The sequence below is a fragment of the Curcuma longa genome, chromosome 4, assembly GCF_044706935.1.
Source record: "Curcuma longa cultivar G26 ecotype Majalengka, Jawa Barat chromosome 4, ITB_CL_G26_1.1, whole genome shotgun sequence".
NCBI lineage: Eukaryota > Viridiplantae > Streptophyta > Magnoliopsida > Zingiberales > Zingiberaceae > Curcuma > Curcuma longa.
This window is the reverse complement of record NC_133864.1, coordinates 18,261,989-18,286,157: the sequence shown is the minus strand read 5'-3', so window position 1 is coordinate 18,286,157 and position 24,169 is coordinate 18,261,989. Positions and strand designations below refer to the sequence as shown.

The 24,169-nt window shown below is 39.8% G+C and overlaps 2 protein-coding genes across 2 annotated transcripts; both read right to left on the bottom strand.

The window, feature by feature from the left end:
* Positions 1-82: 82 nt before the first annotated feature.
* Positions 83-4,893, bottom strand: LOC141826721 (protein disulfide isomerase-like 2-2). Its single transcript, XM_074714006.1, has 11 exons — positions 4,686-4,893; positions 4,040-4,124; positions 3,765-3,862; positions 3,592-3,647; positions 3,356-3,473; positions 3,236-3,263; positions 3,036-3,127; positions 2,075-2,231; positions 1,871-1,995; positions 416-515; positions 83-346 (listed from the first exon to the last, which is right to left on the bottom strand). The coding sequence occupies exons 1-11, from the start codon at positions 4,844-4,846 to the stop codon at positions 278-280; spliced, it is 1,089 nt and encodes a 362-aa protein (XP_074570107.1). The 5' UTR covers positions 4,847-4,893; the 3' UTR covers positions 83-277.
* A 14,615-nt stretch (positions 4,894-19,508) lies between these two features.
* LOC141826734 (putative beta-D-xylosidase 2) lies at positions 19,509-22,516 on the bottom strand. The gene is given in 7 exon segments (XM_074714023.1): positions 19,509-20,286; positions 20,350-20,763; positions 20,849-21,193; positions 21,278-21,439; positions 21,442-21,544; positions 21,630-21,923; positions 22,109-22,516. Coding segments are annotated over 7 exon segments (2,316 nt in total). The 5' UTR covers positions 22,514-22,516; the 3' UTR covers positions 19,509-19,693.
* Positions 22,517-24,169: the final 1,653 nt, after the last annotated feature.

Below are 24,169 nucleotides of genomic sequence, written 5' to 3'. Positions count from 1 at the left end.
GTTGAACTGCTTAGATGGATCGGACCACGGTGTCACCGAATTCACTAAAGAACAAGCTTAACATCATTATTTGTCTAAAGAACAAGTTTCCAAATAAGTATTTAAAACAAAGTCCTGAACAATTAACAAGATCCCAGTCTACTTGAGTGAAAACAAAAATTAATTTGGAATCTCAAATTTGAAGGCTAAAAAATCTCCAGCTGTAAGTATTCTCCACTCCAATCATGTCTGATGGCAAAACCTTGGTGCAAATGGAGTCATTATGGATGACAACGGCTCAAGCAGCGAAAGTAGCGAGAATGTTCTTCTTGATGATGAACTCGTCCGCCTTGACCGTGTTGATCGGCTGACATAATGTACGAATAAGCCGTGATTAGGTTTTCAAATGAGAAGATGAAAACAACTTTGTACTCACCTTCTCCAAGATGCGTTGCAAACGCTCAATTTCTTTCTTGGCGTAATCTGCGCCTTTTTCCAAGGAGCTTTTAGCAGCCTTTAGGTAGGTCTTGCCGTACCTGAAATTTCACAAACCAAAGGATCAACACAACTTAAATCCAAGAAGGTACAATTTAGGTAGCTCAATGATCAAATGTGTACGAACAGAATATCTAAATCTGGAATGTTCATGGATGTTAATGTTTAGTAGGTCTGTGTTACTTGCCTTCATCATTATTCATCTGTGTTTGTTTTGGTTGATGGCAAAGGAGTGAAAATGGTGCGAAATAAACGATCTAAATGGGGAGTTGGGATCAGCACAGCAATATGTAGTGTTAACAAGGAATGAAAACCAAACAGCAGAGAAGGTTCATCTCTTCCTCCAACAATCAACTATCTGTAATAACACAGAGAAACTTCAACTCTGTGTATAATGGACACCATCTTGAGTCCTTGATATGGCAAATGGATCTTGTGGCAAATGGTGGGTATGAAAATCTAAGAATGCAGCCAATCAATTCCAAAAGATTGTGGCACATAACATAAGCCACCAGAACTGATGATGGTTGACTAACAATCAGGATGGATTAATGTAGCGCATGGTAGGCCATGTGCTCTATCATAGTTTAGGGAAAACCGAAAGTTTTAAAGATGTAAGAGCATATTTGTAATAACAAAAAAAAAAAAAAACAGTTTCTCCCTTCTGTTTTCCCCAGAGACCCTTCTGTACCCTCTCTAAACCCTTTTGCACCCATGACACGACCTGCACTTGCCAACACCCTCTTTAGCACCAACACCTCTTAAATTAACCTCCTTTCCATTGGATTTTCAGCCTTGATTCTCTACTATAACTGCCACCTTTCCCCCTTTTAGCACCGACACCTCTTCAATCAACCTCCTTTCCATTGGATTTTCAGCCTTGATCCTATACAGCTATACTATAGCTGCCACCTTTCTGGAATTTGTAATTCCAGTTCTCTTCACTGGGATCACCAAGGGTCATCAAGACCTCTGTACTTGGACTGGATACCAAGAATTTAAAGTTGAGCTAAGAATAGACACGACATAATGGACACAACGTTCTCATGTTTTGCCTAAAAAGGAGCATCAAGGATCAAAAACTACACAACAAAACACTGTCTAACTGGAGTTGTTTTTTTAAAAAATAACACAACATAAACTAAAAAATATCAACTATAACATCCCAGGATCACTCCTAATCATTGTTCAACCTTATCAAGTATAAATGTACAAGCATTATGTTATATATATAAGGGGAGAAGGGGAGAGAAATTCTTAAATATGAGAGAGAATACCAAAACAAAGTAACATGGTGTTATAAAAGAAATGCATTGAAGAAACCAGCTGACAACACATTCATATACATATCCAGTAGTAGTGAGTGCAATAGCTCAAGACTTGAAAAATGCCTTACCTTGCAGATGAACCAGTTAGCTTTGCAACCTCCTCTTCCATTCTAGAGAGAATTGCCTTTTGCTCATCATTGGAAGCACTCACGAACTCCTTCACTAAAGCATCCAAGCTTGCCACAATACCAGCCTACATTAGTCAAACCAATCTTCAAATATGCCTGAAGAACAAAGTTTGTCAATATGGTCCTTCACAATCTATCACTCACCTGGGAAGTAAGTTGACCATTTGCATCACGGTTTGTGCCACATTTCTCATTAATAAATTTAACAAAATCATCCAACTCACGTTCAGCCTCATAATCTTCACCAGCTTTGTTTCCCTTGGGAAAAAACTTCAAGGTAGGATAACCACTAACTCCATACCTGAAATGCAGAAGGCATCCCACTTAACAAACTAATCTCAGCACGACATAGTTGAAAATTCTGGTCCTCCCACATAGGAAATGACTAAATAGTCTTTAGTATAGTGAATTTTTAAATGGAATCATTCATATCAAGCCAACTAACACCCTATCATAGTAAGGATGATATACCAAAAAATAGCAAAAAATTGACTGAAGAGGACTTCATCATGATAATTTGAGAAATAATAATGATTAAGCACATAATATAGCACGTCATAATGCACATTGTCACACAATTTTCATGCCAGATGAATGCTGGATAAGGTTGGAAGCATTTTTGGATCACACTTCCTCTCAAACATCGACAAATTCAAGTATTAAATTTGTAGAAAACGAGAACTTTTGAGTGAACCTGATCCTCCTCTCAATCAGATGTTGATTCTGCATGTAAGGTATCAATTGGCATAACAATACCACAATTCTCCAAATCTAAATCTAGTACATTGGTGATCAGAAATACAGAACTCTCAGTTTGACAACTACTTATCAATAGGTAAGCTTCAAAATACAAAGAATTCAATAACTGATACCTACTTTCAACTTATTCTACATTAATATCATATAATATTTCTCCAAAATCTAAATAGGTAGCAGAACTAAGGAAGCATTCAAGGTACACAATTTACTGAATCCAGATCAACAAATACATCAACTTTCAACCTCAATTTGTTAGTTAATAGCATAAAGAACCAGATTCTAGATTATGATCGTCCATGAAACTCAACAGTGTACACCATATGAAAATTGCATATTCAAGACTTACTTTTCTGCTAAATCCTTGAATTTATCAGCATCCAAGTTAGCAATGACAACATCCTCTTCCAATTTGTATGCATTGGCTAACTTCTCATATATCTGCACAAAAAAAATCAGGTTAGATCTAGTAGTTTCATAATTAAAAACATGGCAAATATGACCTTAGGTTAATCTAAGGCTTAACACTGTATCAACTAAAATACTCACAGGAGCAAGATGCTTGCAATGGCCACACCTGTTTGAAGATTAAGAAACTTGAGTCACTGAAGGAAAAGTATCTAGTGCTACAAATGGAAAGAAAAAAAAAACCTCAGCAAATACACTAACCATGGTGCATAGAATTCAACAAGAACATCCTTATTTTCATCAAGGACAATCTGGTCAAATGTCTCTGGAGTCAATACTACTACATTAGAAGGGATAGTTGCTAGTTTCACATTTGTTCCTACAACAATAAGCCCACAGATAAAAGGAAAAAAAATTAATTCAGGTGAAAGAAGAATATTTGACCATATCTGAAATTGTCAATTCAAGAATTTCTAGTAAATATAATTTGCATGTACCCCCTTCAGTATTCGCAAACTCAGTAAGGGCTTCTGCAGTTCGTGGACCTTCATATCTGCATGATTGTTCATATTTATTATGCATCATATGAAAAGAAGACTGTTCTGCAAAAGATTAAAGAAAACATAAAACCAAAATGATGAATAGAATTCCAGGATAGGATCATGCTCACTTTTTTGGTTCCAAGGACCCTTTAGGAAACCACTGAATTGTTGGGTATCCTGACACTCCATACTTGCTGCATAAGCTCTTATGTTCGTCACAGTCCACCTAAATATATATAAAAAAAAAAAGTAAATTAAGACCAATTACTATATAGCACACTGATGTAATGTGCGACATTTAGACACAAAATGATCAGAAAGGATAAAACCAAAAAAGGAATCTGAGCATGTCCTATTCAGCAAAAGAGATGATGGTTCTTGGCCTGATTAGAACGATGCTAACCTTCCCAATCAAAACAGATTTAGCCTTTTTAAAGCTCGATCCAAGCTTTTCATATTCAGGGGCAAGCTTCTTACAGTGTCCGCACCTGTGACAAAATGGTATTAGAAGGGCTAAAATTATGCAATACACACACAGAGATCCTTTGCTTTAAACTAGATACTCGTTGATGGAGTCTCCATTCACCTTCTATAGTCTTGGCTAACTATCAGTTATGAGAATCAACCATATACAGTTCATTTCAAGTGTATCTTCTAAAGAAAAAAAAATACAAGTTGTAGTTTCAATTTCCACACCAGAAGAAACAATGGCGAAGAGCAAGAATTTCGACATCAAAGGAGTAGCAACCACAGAAGTAGGTTTCGATTTCCAAACAATAAGCAAAGATAAATATGAGACAATTTCATGTTCTATCTTTCTCCGTTCAAATTTTCCCATCAAATGTGAAGTCAGCGTCCCCAAATCCATCACGAAAACGACAAGAACCACCGAAAATCAGCAAGCGCAAATCAGACTACATAGATCGTCAAGGATCTGACTGAAAGATTCTTCCGGATGAAGGTTGCAAAAACCTCAGCAGATCATCCAGAGTTATTAAGAAATAGAACAGAATAAGCATGATCAGAGAGAGAGAGAGAGAAGGGAATACCATGGGGCGTAGAACTCGACAAGGGCGCCACGATCCTGGCCGACCTCCTTCTCAAAATTGGCCTCGGTGAGAACTAACACGTCGCCGTCGGCGAAGGCGTAGGCGAAGAGCAAAGCTAGATTTACAGCTCCAAGAGCAAACCAAATCTGAGATCGCCCCATTCTTCTTCTCCTTCTTCTTCGTCGTCCCCGGATCGAAGTAATAGTAGAGATTGCTTGATGAACGAGAGCGGCGATTGCTTTATAGACTTTTGGGTAGATCTAAATGTTGACCATGAGTAGATCCAAAGGTGGAGATTGCTCTATACACCTCATCGAGGGACAAATTGACCGTCCGATCAGGTTTCCTCCTGGTGTCAGGATTTGTACCTTGGCTATTAGTTTAAATAACTTGTATCCTCTGTGTCAAAAACATCATTTGAAGATGGAAAGTTTTAATGCAACAGTAAAGTAACCGTCCTATAATTTTATAATCCTGAATTTTAATCGTGAAAATGATCTCTAAAATAAAATAAAATTTATATATAATTATTTTTAATATGATGCTTGACATACAGGACTTCATATACCATATTATTATTATTTTATTTTTAAATTGTGCTTGGTCAGTTAGTCGGGCACGTGGGATGAGCCGGCTCTCACTCGGTCCGTCTAAGTTGTATCGGGTCGATTAGGGTCATGAGTGGACTCACTTGTTTTTAGGTTTATATTTGCACTAGAGTTGTAAAACTGATCAATCTATAATAGGACGGATCAATTCGTCAGAAATTTATCATATAACGAGCGAACCTACCAATTTGACAAATTAAAAAATCTTCAACTTAATTCAATCCAAAATGGATTATAAGTTAGGTGGATTAACCCACAGACACTCAAAAAATAAAAAATATTAAAATTTTAAATTTATATTACAATTTAAACGCATTAAATTAAAATTTTTAAATTTAAATTATGATTTAAACGGATCAAACTCTACTAATCTATTGAATTTTCTATTTTAATTTTTAAATTTAAAAGAAAATAAATTTTTCGACTCGCGGATTAACTCAAATCTGTCACAGATCAACTCATATAGGGCGCGGACCTAGACGAATCAACTCATCTAAATCTATATTAAAATAAATTAATAAAATTTTCATTTAATCTATTTAAATTATTTAATTAAACGAGATCAACTCAAATGTATTGAGGCAACATGCTTAGGTTCGAGGCCAAGCAGTCTAAATAAATATATTTATGTTGGTCTGATATTTAACAAAGAAAATAAATAAAATTGAACAGTAAAGAACTTAAGAACAAAGTCGTGAAAAATAATGAAAATTTTGATAATAAATCAATTCTATGTTTGGTAAAGAATGAATAACATCTTGACTCTCCTGCAATTCTAATTTTTTTAATGATTTATCCTGAAAATAAATTGAGCATAAATTGATCTCTAGTTAAATTTGAAAGAAGTTTAAGTAAGTTTTTCAATTAATAAATGTAAATATGCTTCATAAATTAAATGAGGAAACTTAAATTTTAGTTGATGAATGTCATGAGATACCTGAAATGTTAAGATATTTAAAATGGCTTTTGAACTAGTAAAGAGTGATAAATAGAACATTGATGAATATGTTTAGTCAATAATAAAATAAATAAATAAGTTAGAAAGTTAGTCACATTATTAATGTTCAATAACAACAACCGGCGACACTGTTCATCAAGTTAGGCAGAATTTATTTGATATGTGAAATGTAAAATCGAATCATACATTTCGGAATTAATTGGCTATCCAGGTAGTCGGTTATAAAAATAAATAATAAATAAAGTTAGTGACTTGAATAAATTTATTTAATAATTTTTATAAATTTATTTAAAAATTTTATTTAAATATAGTACTTTTTGAAATTTTAAAAATTATTTATAATATAGAAAAAATAATTTAAAATATATCCTTAATTATTTATACAGTAAAAGAGCATATTTTTTTAAAAATAATCAAAATAGCATCCTATTTATAATTTGATAATTGAAATACCCTCTAGAGTATGATATAGTGGTAAGATATTCTGAGTTGGTTACGACGCAGCAGATTTACAGAAGAGGGCAAGGGTTTGAATCCTGGCGAAGTCTAGGCAATACCCTTTTGCGTTGTGATCAACTGCAGTTTCTTGATTTACCTCCTCACAAATGGTCGTGGGGCCGATCGTGTGGGGCCGCTAAGGTGGTGGATTCTACCTTTTTGCATAAGAGTGATAAGATATTATTTCCGGGACATAGTTGAGTTGGTTATGACAGAATAGACTTACTGAAGTGGATAAGGATCGAATCTCGATAAAGCTAAGATAATATATTCTTTCGTCGTGGTCAACTATAGCAAGATGTCCAAATGCTCATATACCCATATTACCAAATAAGAATATTTGAAATACCCCTTTATGTTTTACCTTTTAAGTAATTTTGATGAAAATTAATTTAAAATCACCTTAAGATGGAGTTTTAATCAAAGCTATACAAATGGTGCAACAGTTAAACATCTGGATTGTAACTCAGGGACCCGCGGTTCGATTCCTAGCTACGGCGTATTTGTAGAAATTTTCCTCCAAATGGGGAACGCCAAAGAATGCTGGGCATCTGGATTGGTCGCCGTATGCGCTTCCCTAAAAACGCAAACCTCATTGACTATCTCTGGAGGTGACCGGCTCGGTCCTATGGAAGTTTCCCATCGGCCATCAGGATAAATCTGGAAGCACACGTAGCAGCCAACTTAGATGCCCAACATCCTTTGATTACACTCCCTATTTTGAGGAAAATTTCTGTAAATATGCCGTAGCTGGGGATCAAATCGTGGGTGCCTGAGTGACAGGAAAATTTCTGTAAATATGCCGTAGCTGGGGATCGAATCGTGGGTGCCTGAGTGACGACCTGAATATTATACCGCGACACCATTATCCTGGGGACCCAAACTGTACCATGGAAATAGCGATGAGGAATTAATTAATAATAGCATTGATCGAACCTATTAAATTAAATTGAAATCGAGTAAATCTTTTTTTTAATCAACTGAATCAATTAAATTTTTTTTAAAAATCAAATAAATTGAATAAATCAAATTGATAAAAAATTAATTAATTTATCAAAAATCAAAATTATTAAATTTTCAAACAGTCAAATTCATCAATCAACGATTTATTGATTGATCAATTGTTCTCTGTTTATGAAAGTGAGTTATAAATTGAGGGCAAGGGTTCGAATCCTGACGAAGCTAGGCAATACCTTCTTGTATCATGACCAACTGTAGTTTCTCGATTTACCTCATCACAAATAGTCGTGGGGGCGATCGTGTGGGGCCGCTAAAGTAGCGGATTTCCACCTTTTGCAGAAGAAGAGTTACAAATTAAGCCCCTCTTCTTCTTTTGCAAAAAGGTGGATCCGCCACCTTAGCGGCCCCACACGGTCGGTCCCACGACCATCTGTGAGGAGGTAAATCGAGAAAGTGCAGTTGGTTACGACACAAGAGGGTATTGCCTGACTTCGCCAGGATTCTTCTGCAAGTCTGCTGCGTCGTAACCAACTCACCTATGCCCCGGGGATAAAACTGTAGTGGGTAAACTTTTTATAGTGACCGACCCCACCGCCGAAATGACCCCATATCAAAAACCCCTAAGGGATTTTTTGGAGGCACGGTACCACTAGGTTGATAAGAGCGTACTGCCGAAACAGCACCTTAGCCGAGCTAAGACTTGAATCGCACAGCACCTCAGTCAACAAATATATGTTGCTAAGAGGATTCGAACTCGAAACCTCAAGCAACAGGTATCTCCATGCTTACCACTTAGGATAAGACACTTCAACTACAAATTAAGCCCCTGATACATAGCTGAGTTGGTTACGATGTAGCAGACTTGCAAAATAGGACAAGGGTTCGAATCCTGGCGAAGCCAGGCAATACCCTTCTGCGTTGTGACCAACTGCAGTTTCTCGATTTATCTCTTCACAAATGATCGTGGGACCGATCGTGTGGGGCCGCTAAAGTGGCAGATTCCACCTAGAAGAGTTACAAATTAAGAATTTTAAATTTTAATTTGAGTATAATAATCGATTGTTATTTATTTATCAGTGGACTATTATATCAATCGAGTGCAAATAATATAGCAGTTAACTGATACGTCCTCTTTAATTTATTTAATTGAATTTAGACTTTTAAAATCAAGATCAAACTGATTAAATCAAATTAATATATTTTTTTTAAAAAAAATTGAACTTCTAAATTAATCAAACTGAACTTTCAAATTTAATGGATTCAGTCGGTTAATTCAATTTGATGAACATTTTGCTCACTCTTACTCATAACTGATAAAAAATCACAAAAATAAAAAAAATATTTTGTTGGCCCTTTTAAAACATCATAAATACTTTTATCACAAGATCTGATTGACTAGTTGAACTCCGGAAAAAAAATGATAATCTCAGTTAGCTTTATTGACTATTTATAGAAGTGATCGGTTCGATCTAAAAATTTTCCACTGGCCACCAGGGTAAATCAGGAAGTGCACGCAGCGGCCAACCTAGATGTCCAGCATCCTTTGATTGTGCTTTCCATTTGGAGAAAAATTCTTATAAATACGTTGTAGCTGGGGATCGAATCGTAAATGTCTGGGTGACAACCTGGATGTCCTACCACAGCACCATTGCCCCGGGGACGCTAGTTGAACTCCTAAGCAATTAAGCGAAGAAGATCTTGCGAAGCATAGCTATGCAATTTCTTAAAAAAATTTGGCATGGCATACAAAGAAGCCATAAAATAACAATAGTCCCAACAACCACACTAAACAACTTCACCAAATACAAGAGAAATGACAACAGTTACAAATAACATAGCAGTAGTTTGATATATTCGATTTAATCAAATTTAAACTTTTAAAATCAAGACCGAATTGATTAAATTGAATTAATCTAGGGGTGTAAACGAGCCAAGTATTTATTGTAAACGAGCCAAGCTGCTCACGAGCTATTCGAGTCTCGGCTCGAAAAAAAGTTCGTTTGAGTTCGTTCGATTAAGTTAACGAGCCGAGCTCGAGCCTGATTTCGAGCTCGAAAATATTATCGAGCCGAGCTCGAGCTTAACAGTATTTGGTTCGTGAGCTCGCGAACATGTTCGTTTAAAGGCTCACGAACGTGTTCGCGAACATGTTCGTTTAAAGGCTCACGAACGTGTTTGTTAAGAGATTCGCGAATATATATATATATATATATATATATATATATATATATATATATATATATATTACATGAATTATAAATATTATATATTAACGAGCCAAGCTCGAACTAAGCTCGTTTAACTTTTAAACGAGTTATTTTCGAACCAAGCTCGAACTGAATTCGTTTAACTTTAAAACGAGCCTTTTTCGAAGCCGAGCTCGAGCCGTTCGCGAACTATTTAATTTCATTACGAGCCGAGCTCGAGCTTAAGAATTAAAGCTCGAATCGAACTCGAGCCGAACTCGAGCTTAGGAAAAACGAACCGAGCTCGAGCTCGAGCCTCTTACTGTTCGGCTCGGCTCGGTTCGATTACACCCCTATCTTTTGTATTAGACTAACAAAAATTAATTTGTTTGTAAAATTAGGTTGCTAGTGGTGGCATTGATAGCGGTATTGGAAATTATATTGGTGGCGATAGCAATGTTGCAGCTCAGGTAACTATCTTAACATAATATTATACTTTCGTTTATTATTTATAGCATGCTTTATTATAAAATGTGTTTGATCATTAATTACTTTTTATTGTTATATAGTCAAAACTAAAGAATGTGAGTGTTGGAAATATCAGTGTTAATGCTAAATGTAAACTGCTTCATTTATCTGTTGATGGAGCTGTTGTAGAAGGTCGAATTGCATTCACGGATCCAAAAGCAAAAACATATCACGTTCCTCTTGGTGGATCTTATTGGAAAGTTTGGATTGATAGAGTTTTCATGGAGAAGATGGAGCTAATTCGACCAAACGAAGAGATTTTTTTTCTCGAGGATGTAATAGGAAGCACAGTCGCTTGTGCATCAATGTTTATAGTTTTGTCTGACTGATATAGATGCTAATGATTTGAACATATACTTTTTGTAGTAAAGATGAATTTTTATTTGGATTGTTTTATCTAACTAAATGTTGATGATTATCTCTGATATATATATGCACATTGTTTGAGATCTGATTTTATAATTGTGAATGTGATATTATAATTTTATCTGATATTTGTATGTGGTATTTGTGTGTTGGATTATAAATGTTAGAGCTTTGATTTTATAATTATTTGTATTTATATTATATTTGTGTATATAGATATATTATATTGTACCTTAGAATGTAATTATTCGCAGCGCGCGGGCGCGCGCTGCGGATGCACTTATCCGCAACGCATGGGCGCGCATTGCGGAAAATTGCATCCGTAGCACGCAGGTCGTGCGCTATGGATGCAATTTACCACAGCGCGCGCTCGCGTGCTGCAGATGCAATTTTCTGCAGCGCGCGCCTCGTGCGCTGCGGATGTATTATAAATTTCAACAGCTTAAGATTATGCAGCATGCGATGTGCTCGGCGGATAGTTTAATTGCGCGTTGCAGAAAGTCAAATTTATTGTAGTGACTCATGTAGAAATGTATTTTAGATATTAAATGATGAGTGAGATACTATTTTAATAAATTAAAAAAGGATCCTTTATGAATAAAAATACTATTTTAATTTACTGTCTGTAATATATTTAATAAAATAATATAAGTTTCGTTTGGTTTATCAATCTTACATTTAAACTGTAAGAATAATAATATAAGTTTCATTTCCTTAGTTGAATTTGATAAAAAAATCTTTGAGTTCAATGTGAGTGTCATAAAATTTTTAATAAATAAATTAAATAAGGAAATGAAAAAAAAATTTTAAAGACGGTCAATTTCAATTCAGCTTAGTTAGATTCACACATAGCTTGAGCTAAGGCTTGATTGACTTTGCTCGTGCTAGCCTAAATCAATAAATAAAAGGGAAGAAAAAAATCATAAAATAGGAAAAATCGAAAACTAAGAATAAAAAGAGAGAGAGAGAGAAAAATATATTAAAAAAGTGTTTTGAAAACTATAAAATTTTATTAATTAAATTTTATATTTGTATCAAATATTACATCTCAAATTTGTAAATAATATAATCCATGTAGGCTACCACGTGAGCCCTAGGCAAGCCACGTATGTGATCGCACGAGTGAAACTTCACTTGTAGACTGGCCGCACGTAGGAAGGTAAGGCAGCGTCAAGGGTGACAGCTATTGGGTCGTACTTCTGACATGGTCGAGTCGTTAGTCAGGTGTCACCTTCAACATAGACTGCCTTTGTTAGCGTCGGTATTGTGTCAATAATTGTCAAAGCTTGAGGCCAAAGATCCTTCCTCGTCCAAAGATCGCAATAGCCAAGTGGGTTGGGAAGGCTAGAGTCGACTGGGACCCTTAGAGGGCATATTTGACCATGCGGGGGTGGTAAAGAGGGTGATGACCGATCAGGTTACCTGGGCTGCATCATATGTCTCCCCCTCCAAGTTAGATTGAATAGCGAAGTCGAATGAAGTCCGATTGAATAAGTATATGATTGTTAAAAGTAATAGGGTAGAGCGACCTCCTGACGCATAAATACCATTAGATGAATAAACTCATTTAAGCACCAGAGTACTCACATACTGATCACGCTCTGATTAAGAGGTGATTCAGAGAAAAATAATGATGGAAACCTCTTTTTGTGACTAGAATAGTGAAAGAAGCTTAATGATATGTAAGTATCCATAGTGATAAATTGCAAGTCAGCCACTACAATGTAAATGAAAATACTCTTCAAAATTCTGAAGCTAGACTTACACTTTGAAGAGATGGGTGACAGGATGAATCATAATAAACCTTGAAGGTAGACTTGCATGAACTTTGCAGTTGCTCATGGTTAATTAAACAGTTTTAATTAGATAATTAATCGATTAAAGTATTTATTAGTTTAATACTTAGTTAATAATTGAGTAATCAATTTAATTAGATTAATTAGAAATGATGAATCGATTGGGTTAGGATTAACTCATGATCCGGTTAAATGATTAAATTTAGGTTAATCAGATTAAGTTGTGTTAATTGGACTTGGTTAGGTTAAAGTCGGTTGAGATGTGAGATTCGGTTGGGGTTTACTTTGACATAGAATTTAATATATTGTTGTACTTAGTGGGTGTTATATGTTGTAATCTATAAGACCTTGATTTGTGGATCCTGTTCTACAGAGAGATTCTGATTTTGACGTGTGTCACATCAGATGGGTACTCCTGTACTTGGTTAATACAAGTTCTCCTTTCGTAGTGCATGATTACCTTGTTACTATTCTTATTATAGTCGTTGCTTGATTCATTGCTTGATATTTACCGTTGACCTTAATATGATCTTGTTGCTATCAATACAGTTTCCTTAAGTGTTATTATCTATGTTGATTTCTCATGATTGAGGTTGCACATATCTTGATGTTGTAGTAATCTGTTGAACTATGCATCGTAGCATGTTGTTGTTGTTAACTCTCACTGCACAGGTTGAGTGAGAACATTATAGCACTGCACAGGTTGGGTGCTACTAGGACAAGCTAGATAGCTCTCCTGAAGACTGCCCCTCCCCACTCATGTGTAGTGGTCTGTTGTTGGAGGATGTGCAGTTGTCCTGTTTGGCGCCCCAGTTCACTGCACAGGTTGGGTGACTGGGGGTGGCGAGTGCAGACAGTGACTATGCATGCATTTGTTGTTGTTTACTGCATTTATAGCTGATGCACTTGTTGTTATATGATTATGCACTTGTTGTTATATGACTGCTGTATTTGTATGACATGACATTCATGATTATCATATTGTATGTTGACCTTGCTCCTGTAGTATCATGTTGAAATTGTATACCTTTTGATATTGATGCTATATTCCTTTGATACCTTATTATATTGTGCACTTTCATTCTAGTACCCACTGAGTATTTTTATACTCACCACCCAGACCCTGGGGTTTTCTGTCTCCTCAGGTAGTAGATATGGATAACGAAGCTTGGAGTTCTGTCGGACTGCCCCCATCTCACAGCAGGAAGAAGATTTTGATTTTTATGGTTTTGTATCCGTTATATGGAATTCATCGTGAATGCTATCATTATGTTTCCGCTGCATTGTTGTAGATTTTGGTACACGTTAATTTTTTGTATAATCGTGGTCAGTTTTTCGTTGTTGTAGTGGTAATTGTAGTTGATGATGAATTGTATGTATTGTTGTGGCCGTGTGAGCCTTTATCCATGTAGTTTAATAGTTAATTACATGTATTGTATTGTTATTTCGGCCGTGTAGGCCTCTATGTTGATATGTACTCAGGAAAGTTGAATTGTTACAGGGGAGATGCTGTCGAATTTTTCGGACGGTCGTCTCTCGGGACATGACAATTTTATGGTATCAGAGCAGTTCGGTTCGTTGGGATTTTACATGTATAGTGACGCTGGACGGGATAGCGATTATCCCGGGGTCAATATTGAATCCGTGGGTTTGACTGCGAACGCCGGAAACAATCTTCTAAAACCTGTTAATTCGGAAGAATAACAAGAGATAGGAAAATAAACGGCATAGCCGAAAATATTATTAAATCAAAATTTCTTCTCCTAAAACATCAACTCATAAGATGTTTATATAGACTCAAACTCTAAGAAAGATTCCTCATAAAAAGAAAAATTTCTTAACAAACTTTAAAAGAAAGATTCCTCATAAAAAAGAAATTTTTTTTAACAGACTCAATCCTAAAAATCCTAATTCAAAACTACTCTAAATACCAAAAACTTCAAAAATTACTAAAAATAAAAATTATCAAAATTAATAATAAAAATCTTCAAATCTTCCTGCATCATATAGTTTATCTGATACCAATTTTTGTTGTTGGGCCTTTATCCATGTAGTTTAGTAGTTAATTACATGTATTGTATTGTTATTTTGGCCGTGTAGGCCTCTATGTTAATATGTACTCAAGAAAGCTGAATTGTTACAGGGGAGATGCTGCCGAATTTTTTGGATGGTCGTCTCTCGGAACGTGACACCCTCCCATGCTCAATCCCTCAGTCATGGGATCATAAGAATACCAAACTTAAGAAAATTTCTCCCGTTTCGATTGGGGAGAAAAGCTCGATCCCACAGTCATGAGGATATCAAGAATACCAAGAGCTTTAAGAAAATTGTTCTCACCCCAATTGGACAGAAAAGATCGATCTCGCGATCACGAGGATATTAAAAATACCAAGAGTTTTAAAAAAATCGATCCCATCTCAATCGAGGAGAGAAGGTCGATCCCGTAGTCGTGAGGATATTAAAAACATCAAATCGAGCAATCTTGCCTTCATCTTCCTCTATGTGAATGACTTCAGGCTCATCTCTTACTTTGATATTTGTGTCAACTTCTTTGACATGATGATAGAGAGATTGAGGTTAGCCATGTTGGATATATTGGTAATGGTAGCTTTCGAGCTTCACCCGGTGCCAACCTGAATCACGACTTTGAAGAGAAGGGGATTGTTCCAGCCAATACACTGTAGATGGTTTAAACGCCGGTTCAAAATTGCTGATGTACACGCTCCTCGAAGAGAATCGCTTGGAGAGATGAGAAGACCTAAAAAACATTAAAAAAGATAGTTAGAATGACGCCGAAGGTGGGTCCCGACAAGCCACTCCGACACTCAAGTTAGGGTTCGGTGTGAGGAAGGAGTTTAATGACTTGGAGAAATTACAGTAGATGTGTGCGTACCTGTACCCATGGGCATGAGTTACCTTTTTATAGTAGTTGATCTCCGAAATATTAGCATCCATTTAGGAAATATTAGCATCCGTTTAGGAAATATTCTAAGATATCCGTTCCAGTTTTTTAGAAGATTCTGAAATATTTATTTAAGAAATATTTCAAAATATTTTTCTTATTCTTTGGGTGAACCGATTTTAGGATTTCTTAATCTTAAAAATAAACCGGTCTTATGACTTTATCTTTGATGAGATGTTATTGTCTCGTCGTATCATAAGCATCCCCAATTAGTCTAGTCGAAGGAGGCGTAGTCCGACTGATTGGACTGTGCTGAGTTGTTATCAGGATACCTTGATGATGTGTCATAAGACAAAGTCGCGAGCTCAGGGCTCGATGCTCCGGGCCTGTCGTAAGGCAAAGTCGCGAGCTCGAAGCTCGGTGCTCCGGGCCTGTCGTAAGGCAAAATCGCGGCTCGGGACTCGGTGCTCCGGGCCTGTCATAAGACCAAGTCGCGAGCTTGGGGTTCGGTGTTCTGGCCTGTCGTAAGGCAAAGTCGTTGAGCTCAGGGCTCAGAGTTCCGGCCTATCGTAAGACAAAGTCGTGGAGCTCGGGACTCGGAGTTCCAGCCTGTCGTAAGGCAAAGTCATCGAGCTCGAGGCTCGAAGTTCCGGTCTATCGTAAGACAAAGTCGTCGAGCTCGAGGCTCGGAGTTCCGGTCCATCGTAAGGCAAAGTCATCGAGCTCGGGGCTCAGAGTTCCAGCCTGTGGCAAAGTCATCGAGCTCGGGGCTCGGAGTTCCGGTCTGTCGTAAGGCAAAGTCATCGAGCTCATGGCTTGAGTTTCGGCATGTATCGTAAGGCAAAGTCATCGAGTTCGGGGCTCAAAATTCTGGTCGTAAGGCAAAGTCATCGAGCTCGCGGCTCAGAGTTCCAGCCTGTCGTAAGGCAAAGTCGTAAGGCAACTTGGTCTTTAATATGCACTGTTCTCTTTCTTGTTGATTTCGCAGGACAGATATATATTGAATTAACAGAAAAGTAAGGCGATGGAAGGAACGAATTGCATTAGTCTCATGGACATAGCCATGTGTTACGGATTGCATTAGTAATAAGGGTTAAGCACTTTGACTAAGACCTAAAAAGAGGGGAAGCCACAAGGGAATCCAACTTCTTTTTCAAAAGACCTCGATTAATTACTTAAACGTAGTCAGTTTAGGCTCAAAACCATTCTGTTATAATATGAATTTTATGTCAAACAAGACCTAAAGGCACGTACCTTAAGTTACAATTTCATATGTGTCCCCAGATATAATGAAATGACAGGGTCCGAATTCGAAGCAAATTGAACTGAAAGTTTCAAAGTTGAGTGGTCCCGAACGAGAGAAAAAGAATTAGATAATAGGAATTTGGGGATTAGAACTCGACCTGAACTGAAGTAGAAGAAGATGATCTAAGGTTGAGGGGCATAAAAAAGCACTTTGTCCGGAACATAACAGAACTCAACAAGCAAGTGGAAAGAAGGGGCTTCATATAGTGGCAGAGGAAGGGTGCTAGGCGCTACGTCTTGCTCAACGAGTAAAGAAAGAAGATTAAGGGTGTGGCTCAGGAGGGTAGGAAGCTTGGGATGGAGATAGAAGTTGGAATGCACTCAAGCTGGTAATTAATCAAGAGTTGTATGTATCGAAGCTTTACTTTAAAAGTTGCACTAGCATTAGCAAGAGGAGGAGCAATAGAAAGAACCTCTCTCAGACGTCTATAATCGAATAAAGAGGTTATCCAAGTTATTCAAAAGGTAATATTAACGAGTCTTAATAGGAATAGAAATAGAATAAATTCTTGAATACTTAGCTTTTGATGGAGGAGGCTTTTTGCTGTTGTCAGGAGGATCGAGAGGTGAAAATTCACATCGTCATGGCTTTTCTTTCCGACGGAGCCATGATTGTCATTAGTTCTTTCAATGTAACCATCGCAGCATCTTGGCTCAGTTTTCCCACAGACGGTGCCAATTTATTCCGGCCAATACACTATAGATGGTTCAAACATCGGTTCAGAACTGTTGACGTACACGCTCCTCGAAGAGAATCACTTGGAGAGATGAGAGGACCTGAAAAACACTAAAAAAGAGGGTTAGAATGTCGCCGAGAGTGGGTCCCGGCAAGCCACTTCGACACTCAAGTTAGGGTTCGGTGTGAGGAAAAAGTTTAATGACTTGGAGAAATTAGGGTAGATGTGTGTGTACCTATACCTATATATGGGTATGTGTTACCTTTTTATAGTAGTTGATCTCCGAAATATTAGCATCCGTTTAGAAAATATTCTAAAATATCCGTTCTAATTTTTTAGGAATTAAAGATTCTGAAATATTTGTTTAAGAAATATTTCAAGATATTTTTCTTATTCTTTTGGATGAATCGATTTTAGGATTTCTTAATCTTAAAAACGAACCGGTCTTATGACTTTATCCTTAATGAGGTGTCATCGTTCTGCCATATAGGGATATTGCTCCAAACGTTAGATAGAGTTTGTTAGATCCCTTGAAGTTAAAAATATAAAAATGCTAAAGATTTATACTTGTAGGCCTAAAGATATCTAATATTTCTAACTTAAAAATCTCAGGATCCAAATTGTTGACTTAAAAATCGGAGGATCCAAATTGTTCAACACAACAGCTACGACCTTCCATTAATTTCTGTCAGGCAAAGCTTTGTCATCGCAGGGATATAAATGGGCAATTTGAGATGAAAGAGTGAGAATTTTACTGCTTCGAGATTGAACATGTCAATTTATTAGAGACGAATTTACATTAGGCTCGTTCTAGGCTATAGCCGAGCCCAAAAAATCATACATGTTAAATGATTTACATTAGGCACATCCTGGGCTATACCCAGCCAAAAAAAATCATGCATGTTAAATCATTTACTTCAAATCCTACAGCGAACCAAATGTGCCACGGAAAAAATCTTGCATTCATTTACCTCTTGTCAAATCATGCAAGAGAAAGATCTTGCATTAATTATCCCTACCTCAAGTTGTCAATCAGAGATATATTGTTTAAATTTAACTGAATATTTTTAATATTATTATTTTTATTTTCATTTCATATTACAAGTATCTTATGTAATTATTATTATTTTTAATTCAAAACACTTTCGTTACTAAAAAAGATTGTTTTCCTTTTTTTATAATTATATTTTTTATTATATTAATATAAAATTTTCTCTTCAGAAATCCTAATATATAAATAAATTAATCTTTTAAAATAATTATATATTATAATCCCATTAATTTTAAGTTACATTTATACAATCAATCTCAATTGAATTTATCAAAAATAATTTTCTAATAAATATAAAATATAGGTAAAAAAATATCAACTTGTCTTAATCCAAGTAGAATATAAAAAATGAGTAAGAAAGATTTAATTAGTCAAATTAATCATATATATATTAAAATAAATAGACTTTAATATGTGTGAAATAGAGTATGTGTCAATGTATTATATAATGAGAAAAAAAATTTCAACTCATTACAACGCAATGTCAATACCAGATAAAATACAGATTATATCCATGAAATCAGAGATCCAAGATAGAGTTGACGTGGACTCTAATCCAATTCAAAAAAAATTACATAAGTATTTTATAGTTTATAATTTGACATAAAAAAGAATTAATTTTTTTTATTTTAGTACTTAATTTATTTTTTGCACTTTCAAAACTCAGCTTAGTTCATCTCTGATTCTTAGATTTGTTTCTGGTTGGGATGATGAATTTTATCTTTTGTTGAAATGATTTAGGTGGAATTGATTCAAAATCTCCCCCTACTCCTTATCCGTAAGAAATTAAAGTATGATGCGTAGCAGACCAAATTCCTATAAATAATCCATGCCTATTACATCGGATTACCTCCTCACAGATGGTCGTGGGACCGACCGTGACGGAGACAAAAGTAAGAAAAGTATGATGCGTCATCCAAATTCCTATAAATAATCCATGCCTATTACATCGGATTACGTAGACGATGACAATTCGATGATCCTTATCCATGTCTTCTTTTATTGAATTCGTACGAACTTTAGACTTCATGTCTAGAAAACCTCCATCACATATGAATGACTCAACAAGAATTGAAAGTCTGATCCCGCCCTTCACTTTAGAGGCAGAGATCAAAGAGCGCATAAACCGTCACCCAATCCACGACACCATCTCATCTTGCAGTCTCCACTCCACTACCACTGCAACGAGTCGGCCTGCAACGAAAAGGTGTGCGTCAGCTCGCCGATCTCAAAGCTGTGCTCCCCCAGTGGAATCCGTCGGACCCCGTAGGCGTCCGCCACGGTGAGATCCGTGCACACGTCGAGGCCCAGGGCCACCCTCACCCGCTCCCCCGCCGCCACGTGCACCTTTTCGAACGCGACCAACTGCCTGGCGGCGGCCGCGTGCCCGGCCGGCGGCCGCCAGTACACCAGCACCGCGTGAGCGCCGTCGCGATCGCCGGCGTTGGTCACGTCGACGTGGACGGGAACGGCGAGGCCGTCGCATCGGGCATGCTTGACCCGAACCGCCCGGTTGGCGGTCGAGTTGAGCGGACCGGTTCGGGAGCCAGCCAGCTGAACCGAGAGCCCGGACGGAGCGAGGGCCAGCGAGTGAGTGAATCGGCTGTAGCTCAGACCGTGACCGAACGGGTAGACCACTGGGCCGGTGTAGAATCTGTACGACCGGCCTGGGTAGCCCGTGGAAGGGTCGGGCCGCATGGCCATGTTGGTCATTGGGACTTTGTCCACGTAGGATTGGGGGTACCACGTCACCGGAAGTTTACCGCCTGGAAACAGCCAAGCGTTAGTGTTTAATTGCGAGAGGTCGAGAGCGGTTTATCGCTAATAACCTGGATTGTGCGCGCCAAAAATGACGTCGGCGATCGCGGCGCCGCCAGCCTGCCCGGGGTAGCCGGCCCAGAGGATGGCGGCGACGTTGGGATCGACCTCAGCGAAGGAGACATCGACGGGGCCGCCGCTCATGAGGACGAGCACGGTGGGACCCGGGGAGGCCTTGGCTACCGCCGTGACCAGCTCCTGCTGCCGGCCGGGGAGGAGGACGTCGAAACGGTCCCGCCCCTCGGCCTCGATCGACTGGTCGAGGCCCACTACCAGAACGACCGCGTCGGCATGCCTGGCCGCCTCCACCGCGGCGTTGACGGGCTGCTCCCCGGCGCAGGCCACGCTGGTGCATCCGACCGCATGGACCGTCCTCACGTAGCTAGTGATGCCCTTCAGCGGGCTCGTGTACGCACAGGGAATGCCTATTTCATCAAACAGTCAGAAGACAGTAAATTATGTTGCGAATTGAGTTCCCAATAGCTTCTGGGAGTCGGAGAGTTCTGTTACCGGCGTAGTTTCCGATCATGGTGGCAGTGGCATCCGAGTTGGGGCCGATGACGGCGACCGTGCGTAGGCGGGAGGGTGACAGCGGGAGCGTCTTGGCTCGGTTCTTGAGCAGAACAACAGCTTGGCGTGCGGCCTCGAGGGCGAGACTCTGGTGTGCCCTGGAGCACAGATCGCCCAGACCGAGGTAACGGAACGGCTGATTGTCTCCATCGAACATGCCGAGCCTCATCTGCACCGCCACCGTGTGCGTCAGCGCGGCGTCGATGTTTGCCTCGCTCACTTTGCCCTGCCTCAGCGCGTTCTCCGTGTACTGCCCCAGAAACGACCCACAGTCCAAGTCCAACCCTGGAAAAAAAAAAAATACAGAAACACAGTCATTGGCTTCTCGACGGCATTTTGTCAAATGCGTAGTGGGCGACGCAAAGGTACCGGCTTTGAGCGCGTAGGCGACGGCGTCTTCCGGTTTGGAGCCGTAGTGTTGCGCGTTGTAGAAGACGCCGACTGAGTCACAGTCGGAGACGATATAACCGTTGAGCCTCCACTGGCCGCGGATGGTATGGCGGAGGAGGTTGGGATCGGCGCAGCTGGGGATCCATTAACTTGATTGTAGGAGCACATCACGCTCGCCACACTGCCGTCGACCACGCACGCCTTGAAGGGCACGTTGTAGGTGTCCTCCAGATCTTGCTTGCTCACCTTAATTAAATTTGAAAGCTCCAAATTAGAATCGGGAAGATGAAACCGAAGCGGTCGGAGGGAGAGCTGCTGGTCGATGGATTACCCTGGCGTTGAAGGTGAAGCGACTGTAGCCGTTCCACTTGTCGAGGTCGTAGGCGGTGTAGTGCTTGCAGCAGGCGGCGACCTTGAGGCGGGAGAGGCCGCGGTTGCCGCCGGAGGGCTGCTGGAGGCCGCGGACGTAGGCGGCGGCGTAACGGGAGGAGACAGCAGGGTCCTCGCCGGGGGTCTCCTGGCCGCGGCCCCACCGCGGGTCCCGATAGATGTTCACATTGGGGCTCCAGTATGTGAGCCCCGCCCGCCCGGCGTTGTACAACGCCCGCGCTTCGTCTGACACCGCCTGAGACAACAGAAACCATACACAACTGTAGAACTCTTTTTGGTGAGGGAATCAAAACCCTTTTTCGGCTTAACCACGAACGATTGCACAACAATTCTCGATTCGAAACAGGAGAAAAAGTGGGAATCAGAACTGCCTGGTAAAGGTGAGAGATCGATCTCGCGCGTGGGGCTCGTTTCACATACCTTCCCCATGAGCTCCCAGAGGGAGGCATTAAAGGAGGCGGCGGAGGAGATGACCTGCGGGAAGCTAGTGGCGGAGGGGTACTGGCCGCCGAAATGGACGCCGGGGCCGACGCTGGCCACACCGTGGAGCGCCTCCGACCACCACTCGTAGCGAGGGATGCCGAGCCGCGGGACCCCCGCCGCGGCGTTCACCAGCATCGCCACCTTCTCCGCCACCGTAAGCCGAGCGATCAGGTCGCGCGCGCGCTCCCGGATCGGGCGCCCCGGCTGGCAGAAGGGCAGCGCCTCGGCGCCGCTACCGCGCCCGCAGGCGAATGCAGCCGCGGATCCGCCACCGACGAGTGCAGATGCGGCGAAGGCCACGGCGAGAAGGAGAGGGGGGAGGAGCGGCGAGGAGAACGCCATCGGCGGAAGCGTGGGTGAGTAGTGGCGGTGAAGGCCGAGGGGGTATAAATAGGTGGATGCGAGGTCATTGGACGGTGGCGATGCGAGATGCGGCGGGTGGAATGGGAGGGAAGAGATGAGGCAGTGCGTTCTCGAGGGAAAGGTTGATTAGCTATTTTGGCAATGCCGTCGCGCCGAAGCATTCCGTTAGCAGAGAGCAGTGAATTGATTGAAACCGTTGATCCGTCCCGTCGTATAATTTAAATAAATTAAATTAAAAATTTAAATAATTAATTTTAAAATGGATTAAGATCGACCATCCATCTAAATCCACGGCTCATGTGGATTGACTCCTACTTAGACTTAAGTTATCTGTAAATTAAAAAATATATATATATTTTTAATTTAAAATTATAATAGAAAATTTAATAGACTAATGATCTTGATCCATCTAAATTAGAATTTAAATTTAAAATTTTTAATTTGATCTATTTAAATTATAATCTAATTTTAAAAATTTTAATATTTTTTTATTTTTTTAAAAGGTCTATGGATTGGTCTGTCTAATCCGTAAATTATTACTCTTGTCCGGTCGAATGTCATTCCTTTCAATTTTTTGTAACATTGGCTGCAATGAAACGGACAAGAGTAATTACTTGGCGTTGAAACGGCCAAAGTTAATTAGACGTTTCGAATCAAGCCATCAATTCCACCATTAATCTCCAATTAATTGGAGATATGGTGCGAGGTTATAAAAGAGCCAGCGAGACAGCGATGGGAAGGTGAGAAGAGTATTCTCGATCCCTTGCTTCCTCTTTCCTCTGCTTCCCCCTATGATAGCCTACGAGTGTAATCAGTTCACCGGCAACGATCTGTGCTTGATCGTTTTCCGGTTCTGTCGTTGTATCCTGGGAAACAGACGTCCGTCTTTATCTCTAAACACCGCCGGAGGGGACAAATCTGTTTTAAGGAAACTATGTTGAACGTAGGCCTTGACCATTCGGCAACTCAGCTCGGCCATTCGGCCATTCGATCATTCGGCAACTCGGCTCGGCCATTCGGCAACTCGGCTCGGCCATTCGGCCATTCGGCAATTCGGCTCGGCCATTCGGCCATTCGGTAACTCGGCTCGGGCATTCGGCCATTCGGCAACTCGGCTCGGCACTCGGCAGTTCGGCCACTCGGCGGTTCGACCACTCGGCTCGGCACTAAGCGTTCTGCCATTCGGCTCGGCCACTCTGCTCGGCACTCGGCAGTTCGGCCACTCGGCTCAGCACTAGGCAGTTCTGCCATTCGGCTCGGCCACTCTGCTCGGCACTCAGCTCGACCACTCTGCTCGGCCATTCTGCTCGGCATTCGGCAGTTGACCACTCAGTCATTCAACTCTCTCCGGCAAAGCATATTTTGTAACAGTTAGAACACTAGGCGACAGTCTAGACGGGTCGAGAATCGGAGGTCTAGCAAAATGTCCCGAGGGTTAAGATCAAAATTGAGTAAAAGTCTAAACTGGTCGGGTGAACTAATATTTGACACCAAGTAAACTCTCCCAAGTAGAGTAGTGAAGACACACTCTCAGAAAGAGAACAGTAGATGTCAGCCCAACTTAAGATTTTATGGAAAATTAAAAGTTGAGACCAGACAGTTGAAAAGTTATCACTCATACTCTTTATATGGTTG